The sequence below is a fragment of the Phaethon aethereus genome, assembly GCF_964289735.1.
Source record: "Phaethon aethereus genome assembly, chromosome: 23".
Lineage (NCBI taxonomy): Eukaryota > Metazoa > Chordata > Aves > Phaethontiformes > Phaethontidae > Phaethon > Phaethon aethereus.
The window spans coordinates 5,568,240-5,592,295 of NC_138599.1; the positions used below are offsets into that span (position 1 = coordinate 5,568,240).

The following is a 24,056-nucleotide window of genomic DNA, read 5'->3' on the forward strand; positions in this document are numbered from 1 at the left end:
ATTGGGGCAGCAGCCAGCAGAGCCCCAGAGTGGCTCCCCCTGCCCAGCCCCACCATGCCAGGCCGGCGGCCATCAGGGATCCGTCGGGTGCTGTTGGTGCTGGTGGCCACACTGGGCTGGCTGCTGGCCCTGCAGCTGCTGCTCGACCTGCGGGCACTGGGGCTGCTCTGTGGGGCACTGGTGGCGTTGGGCAGCTGGCTGGGTCCGCGGGCCTTCAGCCACTCTGACCGGCGGCTGCGCCTGGAGCACTTTGTCAGCTCCCTGCAGCCCCAGCCCCACTGCCCGGCAGCCAAGGGGCGGCTGGAGAGGGAAATCGCCAGCACCATCCACAAAGTGGTGCGGGACTTCGTCGCCTCCTGGTACCGCACCATCAGCAGCGAGCCAGCCTTTGAGGCTGAAGTGGAGAAGGCCATGATGGGCCTGGCCACTGAGCTGAGGTGGCGGATGGGGCAAGTGGACCGTCAAGCCTTGGCCCAGCGCCTCCTCCTCCTCTGCGGCCATCACTTGCAAAGCTACCTGCGGGCCCGTGAGATCCTGAGGGGCAAGCCAGAGGGTGGTCAGACCCTGTGGCAGGAGTACAGTCGGCTAGCAGGGCTGCACCCTGCTCTCGGCAGCCCCGCAACTGAGGTGGGCTACACCCGGGCTGCCGTGGAGACGCTGCTACGGGCGCTGGTGCCCCAGCCCCACCTGGAGACACGGACAGGATGCTTTGTGGTGGTGGAGCTGATCGCCTGCAACGTGCTGCTGCCGGCCATCAGGAAGATGGCTGATCCTGACTGGATCAATCTGCTGCTCATCGGGGCTTTCTCCAAGAAGCCCCGGGGTGAGGAGCCACCCCCTGCACCCCCAGTGCCTGATTCCTTGCCCATCACAGAGCAGACGGGTGCCACCTCTCCTGGGCTGCACCCCTCCCCAAGGGCCACGGAGGTGCCCGGGCGGGAGGTAGGGGCTGCTGGCGAGGAGGGAGAGGACCCGGCAAGTGGGCTGTGCCACACAGAGGAGCCCTTTCTCCACCCACGAGCCTTGGGCTCCCTTTTCCCCTGTGAGGGTTTGGAGCTGGAGTCCCCCGCACCCGCTGCGGGCCAGGACACGGACCTGCTGGCACCATCGCCCGTGGGGGAGTTTCTCGGTGAACCCCTCCAGGACACCTCCACCGTGCTGGAGGGACTGGCCACTTCAGAGGGTGGCATGGGGGACCTAGAGGAGGGCATTGCCCCCAGCTCAGATGGTGGCCTGCTTCATGCCTCTGCTTTTGTGCTGAGCTCCTGCCCTGACATCCAGATCGACCCGGCAGTTGAGAAGGAAGAGGAAAGCCCAGCTGTCCCCAAGAAGTCGTCCTCACAGAGGCCCTCCACCTTGGGGAAAGATCTGGGGGCAGCAGAGGGCCCACCACAGAGTCCCCCAGATGCTGGGCAGACTCTCCCTCTCCTCTCATCCTCCCCAACGGCTTCCATCAGCACCTTCAGCTTTGAGCCCCTCAGCAGCCCCGACGGGCCAGTTGTCATCCAGAACCTGCGGATAACTGGGACCATCACTGCCCGAGAGCACAGCGGGACTGGCTTCCACCCCTACACCCTGTACACTGTCAAGGTAGAGGCTCCCCTGCCTGTCACCCCTTTTCCGAGATGCCTGTCACCCCTTTTCCGAGATGCCTGTCCTGGCAGGGGAGCATGTGTGGTGTTTGGAGATGAGGACTTGCTCTGTGTGTGGCTTGACAACAAATTTTGTCTCGCAGTGGGGGAATGTTGGGCACAGTGGCTTTTCCAGTGGCCGTTTGGGTGTGGGATAGGGTTCCCACTCTTGGCCAAGGGTCGCATGGGGCTAGTTGAGTGTTTTGTATCCTGTTTTCACTAGTTCCTTCATTGCGAGGGGTTCGCGTGCTGTGCAGCCGCTGTTCTTTAGGGAAGGGTCAATCTGAGGAATTGTTAGATGGGACTTCCGTGGGGTGTGGGGATTGTGGGGATCATCAGGATTGTTTTGAGGTCTGTAAGTATTAGTGACTGTTGTCTTCCTCCTCAGTATGAGACAGCCCTGGAGAGTGAGAGCGCAGGCAGCCTTCAGCAAATGGCTTACCACACCGTGAACCGCCGTTATCGGGAGTTCCTCAACCTCCAGACCAGACTGGAGGAGAAACAGGAGCTCCGCAAGTTCCTGAAAAGTCAGTGCCTGCATTAGCTTTCTGACAAAATCCTTCTCCCTCTCACCCCAGCCCATGCTCATCTGCTCTGAGGGTATCCTGCCCAGCCTGTGCAGCTCTGGATGCTGCGCTGTTTGTCATGCCTGCGTCCTCGATTGTTCTGTACAGAGCTGGCTGGAGGAGAGATTTATTTCTTTTTGGCAGTACTTGCCAGTGTTTCAAAATATGCTTGCTCTTGTTCAGATCACAACCCTTGCTTTTGTAGTTTTGCGCCTTAACATTGAGTAGAAACACGTATCTGCAAGCATCGTGTTTGCATACAAGAGAGTAACAAGTGTTGAACATCAGCTTTTTTTTAAAAAGAAAACAGTGTTTCTTCTAATGCTGCTTATGTATAAAGCTTCCTTGAATTTAGCATGTTCATACAGCTATAAGTTGTCTACCTGAAGGTTCACTCCTGCCTCTCCCATGTGTTTAACACAGTGGCATGCTGTCTTGCCCAGCAAACATTTGAATATTTATTTAGGAGTAGTGTTTAAGGTCACTGCATGTACATTGCTTACCAGTTAAGCCTTTTTTAAGACGACATTGCTACTTACATATAAAGCTTTATTGAATTTAGCATGTTCCTACATAACCTTTGGTTCTGACAATCTGAGGGTTTGGCTTGAATTGCTTTGCTGAGAATTTTTGGGCTCTTTGAGTGATCTAGAGACCTTGTGCTAAACTGGTGTTCTTGCTTCTTTTAACTTTAAAGGCACGGGTGATACAAGATCCAGTAAAACGCAAGTTCTGTATGGATTTAAGGTCTGATTCAGCTACCCTGGCTTGAGGGGCATGTTATTTTGGGCTGGTGCCAGGCAGTGTGTAGGGGTGGTCTTAAGCATGCAAGCATTAAGATTTTAATACAACAGTTGCAGTTTTCTTGAGCTTGCTAATGGGTTTGTTTTCTTTATAGATATCAAAGGCCCAAAGAAACTGTTCCCTGATCTCCCATTTGGAAATATGGATAGCGATAAAGTGGAAGCCAGAAAAAGTCTCCTAGAATCTTTCTTGAAGGTGAGATAATTGCTTGTGTGCCCCTGTGAGCTACAAAGCAGTGCTCAGGATAGCTCTGTACTGACAGTGGAGCACATGAGATCTATTGCACCTGCCCTTTACATGGTCAAGCTGGAAAAAGACCTAAAGCTACATCTTTCCTTGCAGCAATTGTGTGCGGTTCCTGAGATTGCAAATAGTGAAGAGGTGCAGGAGTTCCTTGCCTTGAACACTGACGCCAGGATTGCATTCGTCAAGAAGCCCTTCGTTGTCTCCAGGATAGACAAGGTAGACAAGTGAGAAACTGGTTATCTGAACCACTTATGACTGCACCTAGACATGCCTTTTGGGTTTCAGTGTCTACATGTATGGCTGCTGCTGTAGTAGCCAAAAAAACTTAAATACTCTCTGTGCAGCTAGGCTCCGCTTGCCCAAAAGCCATAAAGCTAGGAAGAGTCAGAGCCCATCTCAAAGAGCCTGGGGGTTATCATGGGAAACAAAGCGCAAGTCTGAAAACTCTTAATTCATATTCAATGAATAAGAATATATTCAATAATTGATGACACTGCTGGCTTTTGCAGATTGTTGTCAATGCCATTGTGGACACTCTGAAGACTGCATTCCCCAGGTCAGAGCCCCAGAGCCCCACGGAGGATCTTAGCGAGTCTGAGGTGGATGGGAAATCTCAGACAGACGGGAAGAAGGCTAACAAGTAAGGGCTCCTTCAGCTTCCCCTGTGTTTTCTGCAGAATGTGGATTTCATATGCAAACTGACTCCATTGTGGGGAAGTACTGGCTCTGTGCTTTACCTGTTGTGGATAATACATTGCTGTCAATGCTGTAGCTGAATCGCTTTCTCTTTCACATACGGAGCAAGGGTATTTGAGTTCCTGCTTGGATGAAGGATTTTCTAAGAATGCTCAGGTTTTCCCAGAAGGTGCTTCTCCTCCCGAGGGAGCTGTGAGGTTGTGGCATTTGCTGGTAAAGATGTTGATGCTCCTGGAGAATTGCTTTTTACCCTTAAACATGTGCATGACCTATATATGTGGTGAGTCACTGCAAAACACAGCTATAAGTTGTCTACCTGGAGGTTCACTCCTGCCTCTCCCATGTGTTTAACACAGTGGCATGCTGCCTTCCCAGCAAGCATTTGAATATTTATTTAGGAGTAGTGTTTAAAGTCACTGCACGTACGTTGCTCACCAAGTGTTTATTTGGTGTTGCTGGCAGTGACGAGCCCCATTGCGCTCATCGGTGATCCTTCCCTTACAGAAGAAGGGAAGATTTCTGCATGAGTATGGCTTTTTTTTCTGGAAAAGAGATGTTTTGCTAGAAAAAGCTGCTTTGGACAAGAAGACAAACCCAAAAAGTACGTGTTTCAAAGCGTCTTGGCTGAAAAGGACATTCCTTAATGATAAACAGGCTATTTTACAATTTGCCCCACATCCCAAATGTCCTTTCATATCCTCCTTTACGTGTGTGTGTTTGCAATTGGATTTCACAATCTTGCTGAGTGTGTTTCATCTCGGAGGCCTTTTCTGAACACTTTCCTGTGCATGCTGCAATGCTCACACCTTGCTGAACAGAAATGCCTGTAAGCTTATATGTAACATACTTGCTGCAGAAGGTGTATGTATGCAGTGCATGTTGGAAGGCCTTGGCTAGGCCCATGTGTAGTTGAGGAAAAGCGCTTTAATGCTTTTGTTGCATGGTGTTACTGCCACCTATTAGTTATTCTGGGTCTGATTGGACTTCTTAGCTTGGACATGACACTGGACAAAGAACCAGGTCCAGGTTCTTGGCTGAGGCTGGGGAACTCATCGCTCACAGCTTGCAGAGAAAACCCTGACTGTGCTGTGTCTCTTCTCTTCAGGTCCAGGCTGAGGTTCTCATCCAGTAAAATTGCTCCAGTGCTGAGTGTGAGTGAAGCGCATGACAGGATCGTGTACTCTATCAGGGAGGGCAGCGCTGTAAGTTCAGATCCCTCTTCCAATCCTTTCACGATCCTAATCGTTGCCCTGGTTGGGTGCTGGCTTGGAATAATCCATATGCATGAGGGTTGTGGCTGCTGCAGCCTTGTTCCATGCCTGCCAGGCCTTTGCAGAAAGGCGATAAGCAGCCCTAGTTGTGCCGTTGGCTACAGATCTCTTATATCTGTTCTGCTCTGGCTGTGTGCAGCTCACTGCTGTGGTACTAATACACTGGTGTTTTTGTAGGTCTCTGGCACCTTGTCGATACCTGCTATGGAGTCCTTCATCCAGAAGCAGGAGAAGCTGCTGGAGGCAGTCCCCAGAAAAGCTCCCGAAGGCGAGGGAGGCAGAGAAGCTAAGGAAAGCTCCATGCAGGAGGATATGGATGGGCTGAGCACATCAGAGCAGGGGACACAGCCAGATACAGACTCTGGTGAGTTCAGCCCCTCTGTTCGTGCTTCAGCGTATCTCCCTTGGTCCTGCAACAGCTCCAACATCTGCAGGCTCAGCTTGCAAGGTCTGCAGTATGAGGATGTGGTCTTCTGCCTGTGGCACCTTGATTAAAGGAAAGGCAAACAGTTTTTCCAGTCCTGTTAGGTGATCGCTCTGATCTTTATTGCTAGTGGAAGCAAATTGGGTCTTGGCTTAGTTGTGTCACTGTAGATCTTCACCTTCATGTACTCAGTACAGTTACTGCAGAAACAAGTTTCTTGAGGACACACTGTTTCAAGCTCTTGGAAACTGAAAAATGGCCAAATTAAGGTTTCTGGGTAGTCTCAAGGTTAGCCTTGATACATCCATGCACTGTAAAAGGACCTTTTGAGATTCAGTTAAGTTTGAATCGATTTGGTGGGAATAGCAAATACGTAATCCCAATTGAAGGAATGATGCTCTCTTCCTGATTGTAGATCCCTCTGCTGAAGCACAGGGGTGCCACAGCCTCTCAGAGCAGTTACAAGATTATCTTGGACGTGAGCAAAAATGTTCTCTAATCTTTTTCTTGGAATAGCCGAGCTGTATCAGCTGGAACTTTCCAAAAATGTCACTCCAGTGGTTCAAGTTTGGCAAGCTCTGACTGAAGGCACGTGTTTGTGACAGGGTGGGTCTGGTGGTCTGAAATCTAGCTTGTACTACCAGCTCTGCCTATAATCTTTGAACACACGCCTGCAGTTGTTTTGAGGCGGCTGGGGAGCAGGACTGGAATTGGAGGCCACTGCTCTGCACAGAGCACAAGGGATGCAGACAGGCCAAGTTAGCTGAACTCGTAAGGAAATTTAACGTAAATGATGTCAAATGCCTGCAGGTCTGTGATGCTTCAGAGCCGAGACAGGGCAAGCTGGTCTGGCAGGGTAATAGGAATTGAGGGAGTCTGGGGAGCAGCTGGCTAAAAAGGCAACCAGCGTCCATATCTGCTCACTGGGTGACTTCTCGGAAGAGGTTGGCCGGCAGCTCTCTGAGGAGGGGGACTTGGATGCTACGGGAATAGACAGAGCTTGCTGACGATGCTCTTTATGGTGAAGCTAAACAGCCTGCTCCAGTTTTTGCACAGGGAAGTCAAGTCTCAAAGTGCAAAGCAAGCGAGGAATAATTTATGCCTGGCCCAGAGCAAGAGGTGCCAAATGCACTCATGCCCTGGCTTTTTCCAGGTGAAGTGGCCTGGAGTTAATTAGTCCAGCTAGTATGCAGCAGGGAGAGGAAGAGGAGGGAAGGAGAGGTGCTGGGGTCCAGAATCACTCTCCCCTTTATGTCCAGCAGTAAATTGTGCGTGAACGGTCTCATTGGCTCTCTGGAGGCAGAGTGGTTGAAAGATCAGGCATAGGGGAAGCTGCAATACAGGAGCTCTCTCTGCCAGCAGAGCTGACGCAGCAGCCTCAGGTTGGGGCACTGGCCTAGGAGTCATTGTCTCGGGCAGGTTTGTGGTACATTAGTAAGCTTGTTCAGCATAACACCTATGATGCTTTGGGGCTCAGCAGCATAAAAGTAATTCTCTAGCAAGTAGAATGTGTTTACACTGTAGGCTTTGACACCCCCCTGAGGATCAGGGAGAGGTTTTGCTGTCCCAGGTCTATGACCCCAGGGATATGGAGGGTGGGGTGAAGTGTAGGTTTTTGTTTTAACTGATGCATCTGGTTTATCCAGATGTGCTTCATCCACCTTCCTGCTGAGACTTGGACTTGCCACACGATGGCAGCCTGCAGACACCGACCGCGGTTTGCACCTGAAAAACTGCACGTTGGAAGAGGGAAAAGTGTTGGTGAAGACTAGGAAAATAGCCCTCAGCAATGTACCTTTCTCCTGGCTACAGTCAGCGCCTTCTTTCTCGCCTGTTTTGGGCACACCAACATCCCCGTGCGTGGACTGGGGTTTGAAAATCCCTTGGTTTGACTGAGAAGGAACTGAGCACTTTGAGCAGCTGCATTCTGCTCTGGTGTGCTCCTTGGTAGGGAGATAGGGTCTGCTTGGATGAAAGTGGAAACAAGAGAGATCGGGGCAGGAGCCTGGGAGGGCAGGCTCCCCAGGTTGACTGTGCCACAGCAGCTCATCTGCGTGTGGCACAAGGTGCTAGGCTGGGGAGAAGAGAGTCAAGAAGGCTGTTGGGGAAAAGAGTGAGTTTCAGATGATGCTTTCTACCAGATCTGCTTAGGTGCTGAGTTGGCTTCTTCCTCTGATCCTCCTCTTCCTCCTGGCAGACTCTGAGACAGCTTTGGCTGACCTTGCCCTGGATGTGCTTCGTCTGCTGCTGGTAGATCACTGGAGCTGGCTGTGCACGGAGAACATCCAGAAGGTCTGCCACCTGCTCTTTGGGACCCTCATTCAAAGGTAAGGCCTCGGCAGCGAATCTCACAGCTCTGTGAGGTAGATTTGCCTGTGGAGTTAGTCTAAAATGGAGCTCTTACCTGAATGCAGGTAAATGCTTTCTGTCGCATCAAACAAGATTCTGTAAAGATGATGTCGCATGTATGTAAGCACCTTGGAGATTTGCACTCACAGCTGTTTTCCCTGTGAGCAGCAACAATGTCTTTAACAACAGGGGAAAGGAAGGATCCAGCCCGGGGAACAGGAGACTTCTTGCCTCATGAAAAGGGCAAGAGTGCCCAGCCCCTTGGCTCTCCAGGGGCAGACTGGCCTCTGCTGGCCTCCTGGTCTCTCGCTGCCCAGGAGCTCAGCTTGTTCTTCCTACAAAAGGAGAATTAACAGGCACAGGGAACAGTGACTTGTCAAGGAACAGCTCAGAGTACGGCTTCCCAGGGCCTTTGCTCTCACTGATGCACGCTTCTCTGATCTGCTGTGGGCCAGTAGTGCCTGTGTCCTGGGCAGTGACCCTCAGATATATGGGGGGAAAGGCTTCCTTTCCAGCTGGTATGTACTTGCCAAGCTTTTCTGGGGCCAGTGCCTCTGTGTGGTAAGGCATTAGGCCAAGGCACACAGAAAGCATTTCTGTTTTCTTGTGTAGGTCGGTGGCTATCGCTAGCTGAGGATATGGTCCTTTAGAGTAAAACAAAAGCCTTCCTGGAAGGTCTCTGGGAAGGGGAAGCCTTGGAGCAGTGCTTTTCCCATTCCTGCGCCCTTTCTCCTCTTGCAGGCCTTCAAAGGCAGCGTTAGAATGTGCAGGGCAGCACATTATAACCAAGCTGGTAATTTAATCTGCCCTCAGCAGAGGTTGCTGAAGCACTTTGAGGTCAGGGGCTGCTACCCATTACTCCTGAGTCTGTTTCCTTGAGTGGGAGGTGGTGTGTGTTGCTCCCACTTCTCCAAAATGGGCTCTGGTCTCTTGGGGGATGAGCTGGAACCCAATCCTTGTGTGTAAGCAGAGGTATGAGAGCTTGAATAGGCACGTCATCACCTCCTAATAAGCTGTGTCCTGGTCAGCCAGGGAGCCTGCAGCACTGACACGTGGTGTTGGTATTTTCCACTAGAGAAGCTTTCATACACACAGCACATGCCTGGCTCTGGAAGGTGGAGGAGCTGCACAAGTTGCTCTAGTGGAGCAACATGAAGATGAATGTGTTTGTAGCCGCTCCTTTTCAACGGGTCTGGGTGAACTCACTGTACTGGAGGCGATGCTGGGAAGTCCCGTGACTCCTTGGTGTTGCGATCAGGACAGGGTGCGAATACAACCTTTTGAACTGACCCTGTATCCCTGGGACTGTACATGTCCACATGTTGACGCTGGCTCTGTTTTGGTTCTGGGATCGTCAGGAGTACGCAGGTCTGGTGTGAAGGAGATGGGAAGGAGTTGCACGGTGTGAACTAACCTGTTGCCAGGAGGATGGTGTTGCTCATGGATTGCAGCAGGGAGTATTTTCCTCCCCTGTTTCTACTGCTGTAGTCACCACTCCCACCCAGAAGGTTGTGCTTGGGACAGCTCTTAGGTCTCCTGAAAGAGAGGATTGTTAGGGTAGAGGTTCTTCTATCTCGAATCAAGGGTGGCAGGTTTTTGGTGATCTGGGAAGCCCATGTGGAGGGTTGGGGCTCAGCGGGATACCGCAGTGAGTGCAGGAACTGGCCCGAGAGCAGTCAATGAAAGCCCTGATCTGTTGTGAGAGCATAGTTCAGACAATGCCCAAGACAGACATTCAAGATGAGGCATGTAGATACCTCTACAGTGGAGGAGAATTGGGAACGGGAGGGCTCCATGCTGGCTTGCCATTGCACCTTGTCCCTGAGCCACGCAGAAGGGTGGCTGAGACTTCTTGTGCTTGTGGCAGGCCCAGGTGGCCACTGCTGTCCTGAGCAGACCAAGAAGTCTCTATCTCAGACCTGCTGAGAGCTGCCTATCCAGGGACACAGCGTGAATTTGATGGCATTTCTTTTCCATTTAAGTATTTGTAACTTGATCGCTGTTTGGCCAGACCTGGCACGGCCCTGGCACGGGCATTCTGGCTGGCGCTGTGTCTGGGCACCCTTTACAGGTGGAGAAAATACCAGAAGCTGTTCTGGGAGCATGTGCTATTCAAGGCATCGTTGCTCCTGCCTCTGAGAACAGGCAGACAAGCACGGGGCAGCAGATGGGCGTGCATCCTGACTCTAACCATTGCTGGTCACAAAGGATGAGTAGAAATCATCCCTCCATGAGATGAGGTCCTTCTCTGTTCCCATCAGTGGCTGGGTTGGGTAGTGGCTGGGTTGGGTGGTGGCTGGTGAAAGGAGGTGTCCTAGCAGTGTTTTGGGTGTTAGGAAGGGGGTTGCTGCTAGCTGGATATTCCTCTGCCAGCTTGTATTTGGTGAGGAACATGCTGCTCCTGCAGCCGCCTTTGTGGGCATTGCTACCGCTCTGCACCGAGCATGCCTCGTCCCAGAGCAGAAAAGCACGCAGAACAAGGTCCCAGCTTCCCCAGAGAGCCAATCCCCCTTTGTCTCCTTTGGGGACTTCATCCCTTGGACATTGAGTGACCGTGCAGTTGCTGATCATGACACCTCCCTACACTGCTCCATTTGCTGTTCTCTGCCTGGAGCATCCCACTACACTCCTCTTTTCCCCTCTTCTCCGTAGCTGAAATAGCTGGAGCCAGGCGCTATCCATCTCCCCTGACTGTCAGTTTAATGGCAGCCGGGGAGAGGAAGGCTGTATGACCGAAAAAGGTATTGTTAAGTAAAAGGGAGGCCGCATGTGCACCACCGCATCTGTGCGGCCCTCATCCCATTATGTAGCAGGGAGTGATCCTTTTTTGGAGCCGAAAGGAGAGGCGGGTAAAGCGGAGGTGGAGGGGCCGGGAGGTTTGCTGGGCGTGGGGACAACCCTGGTGCTGAGGATTGCTTCCAGCAGCCTTTCGGCACCCTGGGTCGATGCCCGTAAACAAACCCGCCGCCCCGCTCCAGTTCCGCACCTCTGTCTAGCGCTTGCTTCCTTCCCATGGGCTGGAAATGCAGATCCCCTCTTGTTCGTGGGGAGGCTGCAAACAGGGACTGGTTGGCAAAGGGGATGGGGCTATTCTGGGTTCCGGGGGTGTTTGGTGGAAGAGCTAGAAAGAATTTGGAGATTCGGCGTGCTTTTTAGAGCCTTGTGAGTCAAAGCGGTGTTAAAAATACACGGCAAGCATGTGAACTGCGCCGTGGCTGTGACCCCACACCCTGCCCTCCGTCTGTCCCCGACGGCACGATGGTCACTAGGTCAGGGGTCTGCCAGCGCTGCGACAAGCTGGGGTGACGGCCGCTGGGTACCAGCTCGCTGTGCCCTGCAGCTGCTGCTGGGGCTCTCCCTGGCCCACATCTTCTTCCCCTTCTGGAGGGGAGTCCCAGCAGAGTGCCTGGATCCCGGGGACGGAGCTGGGAGGATTTTAGATGCAGATCCAAGTCTGTATGCTTTTCCTAGCTCCTTCCCATGCGTCACAACAGAAAGCCGTGGCAATGCAAACCACAGAGCGGAGGGAAGGTGTCTCGGTGCACCCCAGCTGTCTGCGCCCTGAAACGTGAGCAGGGCTGGGACGCAGAGTCCGTGCCGGGGCTCGGAAGCGCCTGTGTGTATATAAGGGAGCGTGTGGACCTACGCAGGCAGCTTTGATGGTGTCATGTTCCACCGAGCATGAGTTAAAATAAATGCAAAGCACCTCTGCCTTACCCGGGAGCTCAGTACCGCTTGGCTTGCTGTTAGCTTTGGGTCACTCTGGTGCTCCTCCAGGCTTTGTCCCATGTCCTGTCATTCTTCGGCTAAGCAGGTGGATTTGGGCAGGTGATGTTCCAGTCTGTGTGAGATGTAAATGGAGAGCCAGGGATGCTTTGAGACGGATTACAGATGACTGTCGGGCTTTTGCGAGAGCTGTTTCTTGCAAGTTTTTCTAGCTCCGGTTTGCTTTGTGAGTCTGACTAGCTTTGGCTTGTTTTCCTTGTAGGATTTCCTCTCTTGAGCTGGTTCTCACAAGGTTTTAGCCACTGCTGAACTAGCATGGGAAAGGAAATTCCATCTGAGCTCAGATCCACCCTGGAGCTGAGCCTTGGGCTGTGGTCTTGCAGGGAACCTGCATCTTGGGTGCTGTGGTAAGAGACACTGAGCCCTGGGGAGGGGTCAGGGGAGAGGAGGGGCACTCAGGCAGCACACAGGACAGGTATTGAATACGTGCACTAAAATGGGGCAGAGTGGTCCTGGGAAGGGATGTAGCAGCAAGGGGTTGTCCTTGATTTGAGGTGCTGGATCTTTCCAATCTTGCTGGGGGTCAAGAGCTGGACAAGGCCACAGAAGCACAATAGAGTCTTCATCCTATCAGCAGTAGCTCTGGAGCATCTGAATTCTCTAGGATGCAGCTGACATGAACAATGCTGCAGCCTGTGCAGGCAGCTGGAGCCTGCAGGGCAGTGGATTATTCCAGAATTTGTCCTTTCCAATACTGTCCTGCACATTCAGTGCACATTTGACGGGAGAAGCAAGGTTGGGGGGAGCTGGATGTGTCTGCCTGGCCCCCGAAGCAGTCTCAGAGCTGGCTGCTCTGGAGGTGTCGTTCCCTGCAGAGGTAAAAACCACCATCAGCAATGGGGCCTCTGGTCTCCAGGGTGACCGTTCCTTTGCCATGGCCTCCCCTCTGCCCTTTCCCAGCTCTCTATGCTGTCAGGTTTCGTGCCCCCCCCCCCATCCCTGCTTCACAGAGTGTGGTGAAGGGTAACTAGCGATGTGGCTAGTTTCATTAGCCCTCATGCCAGTGACTCGCTCAGCTTCCAACCCCACCAGGTGAGGACATCTTGGACCGATACCCATGGCCTGTGATTGACAAGGGTCCTGGGCTCTCAAATTAACGGGGCAGCAAAGGGTCCTTGCAGCCAAACCTGGAGCCCCTCCAGCAGTCTGGACATCTGTGCCAGTCCAGAGAGTGCTGCAGCTTGCTCTCGTGTCACGTCTCCCGTCTCCCCTTCGGCAGGGATGCAGCGTGGTGCCCGACCGTTGCACAAGATGGGTTCAGGTGGACTGCTGCCCTTACCTTCTTGCTGTCGTCTTGGCTTTGGGGCTCTGTGCCAGAGCCTGTTGATGTCAGGCCAGGTGGCACTGGCACTTGTGCAACTGGTGGTGTGAGTCAAGGAGCTCCTAGCTTCAGGGAGTTGCTTGCTGAGTGTTTTTTTGCCTGGTTTTTTTTCTCTTCTTTCTTTCTTGATCTCTGTGCGAACAGAACTGGCAAAAACAAAGACCCTTGGCAGCCTCCTTGATCCTCTTGACTTGAAAGTGCCACCAGCATGTAGTGTTGCCTGACCCTCTTAAATGTCCCTGAGTAAACTTGCCTGCTCGGGCAGCCGAGCACCTGCAGCCCTGGGCGTGCTAGGAATGTTCTGCCCATGGGCAAGCAATTCTGCCTAGCCCTGGCCAGCTGGATCCCCGCAGGGGCCATGTCTGACAGCCGAGATGGTGAGCCAGACCTCACCTCTCTGCTGGCTTGCACCGGAGGTCGGCGCAAAGTTGGGCTGTAGCTGTGTCACCCGGCGTAGGGGGTATCCTGGGGTAGGACATGGCTGTGTGTAGGCAGGCGTTTGCTGCAGGGGTTCCCTGTTCCCTCCCTGTGTTCTCTCTGAAAAAGACATTAAAGCTGAGGGTTGACTCGTGCTCTTCAGACACCAGGAGAAGCCGGGAAGGTTTATGCTAAAGCTGTTCCCAGTGCGGCTGCTCCCACTTTCCTTTGGCTTCATAGCTGGCAGGTAGCTTATCACTCCGGGCTTGGGCAGCACCTCCGAGTTTTGCTGGCAGAAACAAGCTGCCAATATTGCAATGTCTGTGCAGCTGGAACAACTAAATCCATTCGCTGTTCTGGCTTGTTACCCGGGGGAGTTGATTTGGGCACGTTTAGTTGCAACTGTGCCTCGAGGGGCTGTGCTGGCAGGCCCAGGTACCTGGCAGCAAAGGTCCTGTCTCCCATGGTGGTGCAAGTGTGTACCCCAGCCTAAAAGCCAGCAATGGAGTTTGTATATAGGGGAAGCAACCTTACTGCATCTTCCTCCTCGTCTCTGGATTTGGCTGTTTGTATTGTAACTGCAAGGAGCAGTAGAAATCGTGGGCCTGTGGTATGTCAGCAAAAGCGATCTTCGGGACTGTGTGTGTCTTTGTGTGTGTATGTAAAGTAAATAAAAATCAACTTGGAAACAGGCCGTGATTCAGTTGTCTCCAAGCACCTGGAAATTTTGGATCCGGCTTTGAATCTCTGTCCCAAACAGAATTTTTTTCCTCTTCTAGAAACAGCATTCTTCCAAAAACAGCCACTAGAATGAAGCAAGCGCTCTGTACTTTGATAACAATTGCAACATTATTTTAACTGCATCTCTCTTCCCCCCCGCCCCCGCTTTTGATTCTGTTTCAGCAATTAGATACATGCCAAATTTTTTTCTGCATTTAAAAAAAAAAAAACCCGAACACAACAACTTCCTAGTTCAAATAGGCAAAGAAGAAAAGGATCGAGAGGAAATAATGTCTCCTTGTTGGTTTTAGTTTTCCCTGGCTTGTGAAGGGTTAATGGTGTTTTTATGTATTTTGATTCTGAAGTGGGCTAATGAAGCAATCTGCTCTGAGCAGGACCTGGCTGAGACAGCCTGGCCTCTCCCTGGGGCACTGCTGAGAGCTTAATTGGCTCAATAAATACTTGATGAAGATGTTATCGAAAGCCGGGATGCTTTGTTAAAAATCAAGGGGTTTTGGGGATGATTTTTTTAATTACGTGTGTCTCCCCCTTTTCTGAGCCCCACCGTGTCGCGGGGAGTTCTGGCTGGAGAAGAGGAAAAAAACCAGACCAGCTCGGTTAATTCACTGGGGGGAGAAGATGTTGGAGTTGGACCTCTGTGTGTTTACACGATTTCTTTTTGCAGCAGGTGTGTTTTGGAGGGAGCAATACTTAAAGCAGCACAGAGCGGTGCCTCAAATCCCAACACCGAGGTGTGGTTTTCATTCTTACAGGCGGTAGGGGATGATCTTTTTTCCCCTCCTCTTTGCCCCACAATAAAATGTCCTGCATACTCACTGCTCACAGGGCTTCTGCCAGCTCCACCTCTCACTGCCTGGGTCAAGCAGGTAGAAAAACCCCATTGCCCTACGCAGGCAAGGTGCTGGCACGGGTGAGTCTAATCAAGGTACATCGGATGTAAATGCTACCGGCCTGAACTCCTTGCAGCTTGGTTTGTTTTCTTGCTTTCTTTGGTGCAGCTGCCCGCAGTGGAGCTGTGCTTGGGAGGTGCAAGGCTGGCACCTTGCTCTGTTCGAGGGGAAGGCACGTGGCCACAGGGCTGCTGCCTCGCTGGTCAAACACTTCATTACTGTGTGCTCGGGCAAGGGTACAGGACGTATTGTTCATGGCATAAGCAATTGTAAACGTTTTATCAGGCAGCAGGAGAGGAGCATTTCCAGTAAGGCAAGAGGGATAGTTTACTTTTTGTGTGTCTGTCTTTGGCCAGAAGTTTAAAAGGACTCGGGATGTTTCGTGTTCTTTGATTTATGGAGAGCTGTTTTCTTTCCTGCTTCCTTCCTCTGCAAAGGGTTTACCCATGGCCTGGACAAGTGTGGGTTTGCTCTGAAGGTGTTTGAGCCGAGCGTGCCAGCAGTCGGCTGCACATGTTTCTGCTGGCGGCTGTGTGGAGAAGGTGGACGTGGGCTCAAGTAGCAGGTGGTAAAAGCCGAGCCTGGGGGCGAAAGCTCTCCACTTGTGTGTTTTCCATTCTTCTAACTGTGCCCGCTGCAGCTGTTTCTTCGGTTTTACAGGCTTTGCTGAGAAGTTTTACAGTCAAAGCATTGAAATGTTGCTCTTTCTGAGCCCTTGAGTTAAGGATATTCTTGTGGTTTGAGGCACAATTTGGGGGACGAGTACTGCGAAGGAAGGTATGGCCTGGTGATTTAAGTACCAGCCTTTCTTGATTTCTCAAGTCAGATGCTTGAATGCCTTGTGCGTTTCCAGATGTTGCTTTTTTTCTCCTTTCCACTGCCTTGGTCTCACAGGCCTTTTTTTGAGCTTCGGGTTAGCCATGCCGTGTTAACTGACCGCTGGGAAACGGAGGCCTTGTTCCGGGGTGAAAAGTAGTAGGTGTTGAGCTGGACTTGCTACTGGTATGTACAGCTTATGTGTATTTATAGAGCTAGTTGTATTGATAAAGCTAAAGCAGACTAGTAGAGGCTTTCTCGTCTTTGTCTTCTTCCTAACATGGCCTCCAGTTTGTGTTTGTCTAAATGTTTAAAATCCCCAATTTTGGGGAAATCGCAAATGCTGTTGCTTCAGATTTTACTTACAATCAGTGTATTTAACTCAGCCATTCGTTGGCTCAAGTGAACTTAGCAGTTCTTATCGTAACCTTGATGGACGATAAAAGCAGAGGTTTACCAGCTTCTAGCAGCTGTTTGTAAATTAGGATAGTATCGTATCTTTTTGTCCATTCCTGGTCCATCTTTATTTTCCAGACTAAGCAAATCCAACCTGTCCAACCTTTACTTGCTGAGCTGAGCTCTCTGTCTGCAGGTGAACCCTCTGGGTAGTCCACTTAGACGAGTGCATCCAGCTCGCGTGAGCGAGGTAAAACCAAGCCCGTACACTGTGTTCTGCCTGTTCCTGACTCCTAGTCTGTCTTCACCATAGGCTGCTCCATCTTAGCAGCCCTTGTTGCTTTTAAGTGCCGGAGGAAAGCCAAGGTATGTACCCCCCAGGCCTTGTTTCTCATTCCCGGGCATTTCTGCCGTTCCTATCTTAATGGACCCCTTCAGCTGACCTTGGAGTTCCAGCTTAAGCCATGGCATTAAATCAACTCTTTTTTAGCAGCCATTTCATTCCTCCATCAGCGGCTATTTCAAACAGAGGACTGTTACAGCATGGGCAAGTTATGCACCTCCAGACTAAGGTCCAGGACTTTGTAGCCTTTGCAGTCTGTGTCATTGCATTGGGCATTATCAAAGCATTTGAACATCTGAGCCCACGAGGTCACTCAATATCTTTTTCTGGCTTCAGCTGAAGTGTAAGGAGATGGTTCAGTGATGGGTTTGTGTTTCTTTCTTTCTTATTAAGGCTATTTCTTCATGAAATAGCAGAATGGAAATAGTAACTCATCAGCCATCCAAAAAAAAAAAAAAAAGATAGGTCTATTTGTGTTTCTTACTGGATTTATTTCTACCTGGGAGAAGGCGTATGTGTGCTTTTCATGTGGCACATGGATCTCAAATGCCTAGTCCTTTAATAGTACAAAAAATCATCTGTGATCTGCTGGTGAAGGTCATCTTTGGACCAGCACATATTTGGAGTTCCTGTGTGGGAAGTGTGAGCTGTTAATCCTGATCCTGGTGCAGCAAGTCTGCCTGATGGAAAGGTCAATTTGCCATAGGAATCTGGGTTTTATTCAGGTAGGATTTTTCAATAAAGCTTGGTGAGACCCTCCCTGAGTTGCAACTACAGTTGTGAAAGCTGAGAAGTTATTTTGCTCCTCACAATTTAATAGCTGTTGCTTGTGCATGCCCCTGTGTGTGTTGTGCAAATGCAGCGTGCATCCCACAAAGCGGGTGTTGGTGGTGACTTTAACAGGTGCAGGTTGAGAGTAGGGAGGAAAAGGGAGGTTACTCTGTTTTGATGTTTTCTTTTGGAGTGTGGGAGAGCATCAGCTGCTCTCCCAGGAAAGATACTGAGCCAGATGGACTAGGCTTGACAATTCCGTGCTTCCCAGTGCTTTTGGGATGAGTCCCCACACTGACAGACTGGCAAAAGGGAACCCAGAGCACACTGACTTTAGTCTTCCTTCTATCTGCAGCCAGCTTTGGTTTCACTTTCTTCTTTCTTGTCCCCTTTCCTGTCTAATTTAGTCTTTTTTGTTTGTATGCTCTGTGGTTTTGGTGCTTCTTCCCCCTTTCCTAGCAGTGAGTATTCTGCTGCCTGAGCACCATGTGATGGGGCAAGCTCTTCTCAGGAGCTTGCATGGAGCTGTAAAAGGCATCAAGTGCAGGTAGGGCAAAACCGATGGAGCTGTTCTCAGATCCTGCCCGTTGCTTCCCAAAGTGGAAGGCAATGAGCTGCCAGACTAAGTAAAAAAAAAAAAAAAAAAAAAAAAAAAAAACACAACAGAAAACCAAAAAACATCAACTGTGGGAACGAAGATCTGCAAGCACTTGCATAATTGCAATGCGTTCACAGGTGGTTAGATTTTTAGGTATTACTTCTAGGCTTCGTTGCCTAGTCCTGGTGGCTTTATGAAAATAAATGAGCTAGAAATGGTAGGTTGGTTGTACGGGGCCTCCCAGTCAGTTCTCAGTCCGCTCTTGAGCTGTCTGGAAACGTGTGCTGTCTTCTCTAAGTTCAGCTTTCACTCTGCCCACTATTTGCTGGATTTTTTGCTATTTTAGGAGCAGCTCTAAGAAAAAGAAAGCTTGTTCTTTGCTTTCTGCAACCTGTGAAAGGACGGTAAGTGACTATTGCTGAGATGAATTTCAAGTCAATGTTCAATTTGATCTCCCTAGATACAGAGTTGTACTGTTTGCAGCTCCATCCCCAATTCTCTGAACTTCTGTTGCTTGTCAAGTGTTTCCTCAATTAGGAAGGCAGGTTGTATAAGAAAACATGTTAATGAAAAACCATGTTAATGAAAGCACTTGTCCCTAGAGGAGCCACAGTTTAACACTTTAATTTGGTTGGGGATGGCTGGAGGGTTTAACGTGATCCACGGTGTTAAACTCTACTGATGGCTGGAGATAAAAACCCTTTTAAGCAATTGTATTTCAAACAAGGCCTTTTCCCAGGCAAGACTGTGCTGTGACATTTTGTCCTCTAAGACAGGCAGAAGCTATACTTTGTATTTCTGGCACTGCTTTGTAGCAACATCAGTACTCAGGGTCCCTGGTGAGGCTGAGCATAAAGGCCGTGGCTCCCCATTTCCAGTGCTGTTACTGGGATCATTGCCTGCGCTCCAGTAAGACCTTACCCTGAGACATCACAGGCCTTACTGCTGCACCAAGGCTCGCTTTCTTTTTTTAATGGTCTTTGCTTTTGCAGCTGGCATTTCCTAGGTGTCCATCCTTAAAGACCTGCAGCTAGGCACCTCATTTCGCGCTGAAGAAGGGAGCATCGTGTTGCAGTCCTGGCCCCGATGATGGCTACCTGCTGTTCCTTTGCCCCGGTTGCCTTCAGGTGTTGCTATTCCTGACTCTCTGCTCGCATTGTCCCAGTTGTGTGGGGAAAAGACGCCCTTGGCCCAAATGCCTCGCCTGAGAAGAATGCAGACAGTCTGGCAGAGCGCAGGTTAAATAAAGTTTGCCTTGGCAGAGCCCATGCTCTTGGATGTACTATGAGCTGCCGGGGCGTAGTGGTGACGGAATTGCAAGCACGAACACCAGCTGCCAAGAGGAACGGGTCTCCTGGCCCTGCCTGCGGACTCCTCTCCTCTGAGACTCTTGAAGTACTGGCAAAATCGCAAGCCTTCTCCCTACCCCAACCCTGGCTCGATATTCCCCTCTTTTCTCCAGAGCCTCCCGCTGATGAGGATGGCGGCAGCAGCCCATCGTCGTCAGTGCTGCGCCGCCGAATCCCAGTCTTGCTAAATTGATGGGGACCCTCCTGTTGGCCTCTTGCATCAGGGATTCGTCTGCTGGCCTCTCTTTATTCTGGGGAGGAAAGATTTTAGGCAGTGGCGAGTTTTGACTGGCAGCTGTGGCTTTTGCTATTACATGGGGAAGTGATTTCATGTCTGGGAAAGAGGGTCTGCGTGATTGATTTAGAAACTTGCCCTGGCCAGCACTTGGGTGGTGTGGACACATCTCCCCCATGCAGGCTGCAGACGCCTCCGAGCCCTTCTGTGGAGTGGCATTCCTGTGGCCTTGGGATTTGCAGGTTGTTACCGTATAAAGGGCACAGTCTTGGCCCAGTAGGAGGGCTGACCAGCAGTTTTGTTGGCAGGTACCTAACTTTCCTTTTAATAGATGTGCAGCCCGAGGTTTTGGAAGGGAGCGGCAATGATTTCATTGCTTGCCACTGGTGGACGGAGCAGGGCTGGACAACAGGGAAGCAGGGGGGCGAGAGGAGTGCGAAGCAGCAGGATATTCCTGCCTTGCCATCCAGGGAGTGTGCGTTTTGGTCTCCAGGCGAGACACCCTTGACTCTTCTGGTAGCAGAGGGGCTGATGAGAGGAGCACTGGTTGCCAGAACATGCTCACGTCCTTCCAGTCAGTCATGGGGGTTGTTTTAGAGTTAAAACACTGGTTTTGGTGGTTCTTCCAGCTCTGTCTCGACTTGTGCATGGACATAACTTAGGAGGTTAGGGCCGGTCATATCCCTTAGCTGTGCTCCCTTTAGGCACCAGTTACTCATTTGGTTTCCTGCGGCAGCAGGGCGATGGAGCTTTTCATGGCTCTTGCTTTTTCCCTGTGACTTTACTACATATGTGTTCCTATGAGATAGGGAACGTATACCTATTTCTGGTGCATGGTGAAACTCAGCTAATTAATACTTGTGAAAATATTTAAGGTATAGGCTTGGAAACTGTATGTTAACTTAACTTACCCAGCGAGCTGATCTTCCCCTACAGGGCCTCTGTTCGGCAGAAAGCTCCTGAGTTGGTACCAAGCCTGACTTTTCCTGACCTTTCTCTCTCTCCCTGTGCCTACAGATGGCTGGAGATCCAGGTGGTTAACCTGACCTGCACCCAGCGTTGGGTCCAGTACCTCCAGTTGCTGCAGGAATCCATCTGGCCTGGAGGAGTTTTACCAGCAGTGCCTAAACCACCCAGGACAGAGGAACAGAAGAAAGCAGCAGCAGAGCAGGCCCTGCAGAGCTTGATGGGGATCTTGCCGAGTAAGTGTGCCCCAGATGTGTCAGCCACCCTTGAGAAAGGAGTGGTGGGGGCAGCTGGGGAACCCTCCAGTGCATTGGCGTGTCTGGAAATGTGGTTAGAAAGAGCGATGGAGCCTGCTCGTGCCAAGGCAGTGGGAAACGTTCGTGACCTTTGAGGTTTGAGTGGTTTCCTGCAAGCAGAAACCACAGTTTCCCAGTTCTAGATAGTTGTCATAAGCATTCGAGGAGCAGCACAGCTCAGAGAGAAAGGACACATGTCTCCATGATTCCCAAGTGCAGACTCTGTGCTTAGTGCTGGTGGTGCAGTTCCTGCTGAGTCTCCTTAAACAAGGTAGGACTCAGGAAAGCCAGTGCCATGCTGTGCTCCCACCTGCTGCTAAAGGGTAGCGTTGCTGAGAAGAGTCACAAGGCACAGACTTTGGCTTCTTGCTCTAAAGAGTGGCTTTTCCACTGGACTGAAATCATGAGCCCAGCTGCACTCGATTTCCCTCTCTTGAAGCTTGACACTGGAACCTTTGACATTAAAACAGCTGCTGCCTAATCTATGTGAGTGCAGCCTGAACTTCATACTCCTTGCTGCAGAGTAAGGGGCTCTTACTGTCCTTTGGGGGTGACAAAGAACTGCCAGTGTATGCCCTTCCAGGCTGGAATGTTTTCCTGGCATTCGATCCTGTCCCTGGCTGTTTTCTTTCGTGGTAATGTTGGGCATGAGATGCCTCAGGCTCAGAGCATTATCACAGACTTTGATTTAGTATGCACGGCCTGAAGACTGACCCTGTTCTACTGCTGTGGAAATGTGTGGTTCCTAAAACTTTGTCTCTGACGTTGACAGATGTGATCCAAGAAATTCTTGGAACCAGTAAATGTCAGATGAGCTGGAACCTGGTACTGGAGTCCCTGGGCCAGCCTGTGATAAACAGGTATGTGGATTATAGTCTCTTTACCATGATAGACTTTGCCATGGAGCCTGTAAGCTATGCTCAGGGCTTGGCCATGAGATTCACGCTGCCAGCTTCTTGGCACAGAACATATCTGGCTAATTTTCCTAAACTTATACTATCAAAGGGCATCTGGCTTGCTTATTATGAAGGTGCATGTCTCGGACCTCGGTCTGGCTGGAGGTTATTGAGGCAGTCTTGTTAATTATGTTGTTGGGCCTGCTTAGTTTGTGGATGTCAGGGGACTGTCAGGGGAAATAAGACCGAATCCTGGTTTAGTTTGTTGTTTTTAGAAGAGCTTAGGGTGTTGCATCTACATATAGATAGTGTTTTTCTGTATACCCGTTGCCATGCATTTGGAAAGCAACATACTTGTGATTAACTGCGGAGAAACGCATGTGCTGCCTCACTCCAGGAGATGCATTTGCGTTTTCTATGCTGCTCAGCAGCTTCAAACACCTGCGGGTTTGCGGGGTGGAAAAAAACCTGAACCATCCCTGAAAAAATTTCTTCTAGGTTATGAGATCTCTTGTCTTGCCCTTGATGGCAGTCAGAATACTTCTTCCTTGTGTGAGCTTTGGCTTCTGTGTGTCTGGAGCTGTTCTCCCAGCTCTGCTGTGCCCTGACCAGCCTAAGCTCTGTCTTCTCTCCATTTCAGGCACCTGGTTTTCTGCCTCTTGGACATTCTGCTGGAGTTTTTGGTTCTGAAGCGTTCCAGCCATAAGCTGGAGACGGCAGCTGCCACCCCATCTGCCTCTAATGGCCTGGACAAAGCAGAGATTTCAGCACATTAACCAGGGCTGGTGTAGCCGGCAGTGGAGGAGAGAAGCAGCCTCAGGCATGGGATGATTTGATTTTTCAGTGTTTACTGAAGATGTCTGGGAGCTTCTTGTAAAGAATTTTTCCAGCCAGTGCTAAATGAGGCTGCTTCCAGGCTTCTCTGTTTTGCCTGAGTGATGAATTAAACCCGGTGTCAGGGGCTGAAGATGCTTTTCTGCCATGTAGCGTCTGTTTCATTGCTGACCTGATGGAGAGGCTGGAATGAAGATGCCTGACCTCTGCTGAGCTGGACAGTCTGAGAAGGGTATGCAGGCTGCCCCCGAGCTCTGTTATCCTGCCTCATGTTTCTGAACATCTCTAACGTCTAAAGGCAGCCAGCACACGTGATTTGCTTTTGTGGCCTCAGGCTCCACGTGACACTGGCATGGAGAGATTTGATGTGACGTTGTCTTGTTGATAGATGTTTCTCCAGGACAGGTGATGGGAGGACCAAATGCTGTCCCTGCTCAGTGCCTACACCACACCATCCATTTTTACCGGAAGAAAGATGGGGAGAGAGTGGAGGTGTGGTTACAGCCCTGAAGTCAGCGTTGAGGCCCCATCCCCACTGCCCAAATAACTGGGAGGTCAAAAGCAGTGCAGAAATCAAAGCTGCTGTCCTGCCTTAGGGACAAAGATAAGCTGCCTCCTGCTGCCACTGCTCTGACAGGGTCTTGTTCTGGTGTCTTTTGCTGCCTGAACAGCAGGATGCAAGTAGGGTAGACTGGGGTCCTGGAAAAGAGAACTGTCCCTGGGCTAAAGAGGAATGAAAGCTTAGCTGGACTTCAGGATTCTGTGTATTTTGCCTGCTGAGTCATGTTTTAGTCCCCGAGGCTGTCACCTGGAAGGCACAGGAGAAAAGGAGCTGACCCACGTGTGACACAGAGCAAGTAAATCAGCTCCCACACAAAACTGCTTGTCACAGTAAGCTCTGGGAGAGAAGTGAGCACCTCTGAGCCCAGGGGGAATACCAGACATGCCAGCGTGTTAAGACGACAGCAATGGGCTTGAGAGCACCACCTTTGCTCTGTGGTTGATTGCTGTGTCACTGTGCTTTGGTTTACTATGCCTGCTATTCTAACAGCTGTGTGCAGAGGGCTCTAGAAAGCTTGTCGGGTCATGATGTCCGGTGCCACCCAGCACAGAATGGCATGTTGATCTGACAGCTGCTTTTCCGGGTCATCCAGGACTTGTGGGGTTTTGCAAGCTTATGCTGCCCAGCTGTCAGGTTTGTGACAGGGCAAGTGGACACGGAGAATATGCACTGCCAAACCGGTTTGGTGACTTGTTTTGGTGTATTTCCTGGGAGAGATATGAACTGACCAGTGCTGAACTTTGCTGATCAAGGGGACGCTGCTCCTGGTGTTCTCCACAGATTAAAGCACTTAAAGAGGAGCTCTCACAAGAGGGAAGCATGCAGGATCACAGCTAGTTTCCATGTTACGCT

General features: G+C 50.9%; 1 protein-coding gene across 1 annotated transcript; it reads left to right on the top strand.

Annotated features, from left to right (window-relative positions):
* Positions 1-54: 54 nt before the first annotated feature.
* Positions 55-22,584, top strand: SNX19 (sorting nexin 19; the record flags this gene model as incomplete). Its single annotated transcript, XM_082009975.1, has 11 exons — positions 55-1,590; positions 2,020-2,158; positions 3,096-3,196; positions 3,344-3,463; positions 3,757-3,887; positions 5,049-5,145; positions 5,392-5,578; positions 7,836-7,965; positions 20,668-20,852; positions 21,685-21,772; positions 22,449-22,584. 11 exons carry the CDS (start codon positions 55-57, stop codon positions 22,582-22,584), a joined length of 2,850 nt encoding a protein of 949 aa, XP_081866101.1.
* Between the last annotated feature and the right edge of the window lie 1,472 nt (positions 22,585-24,056).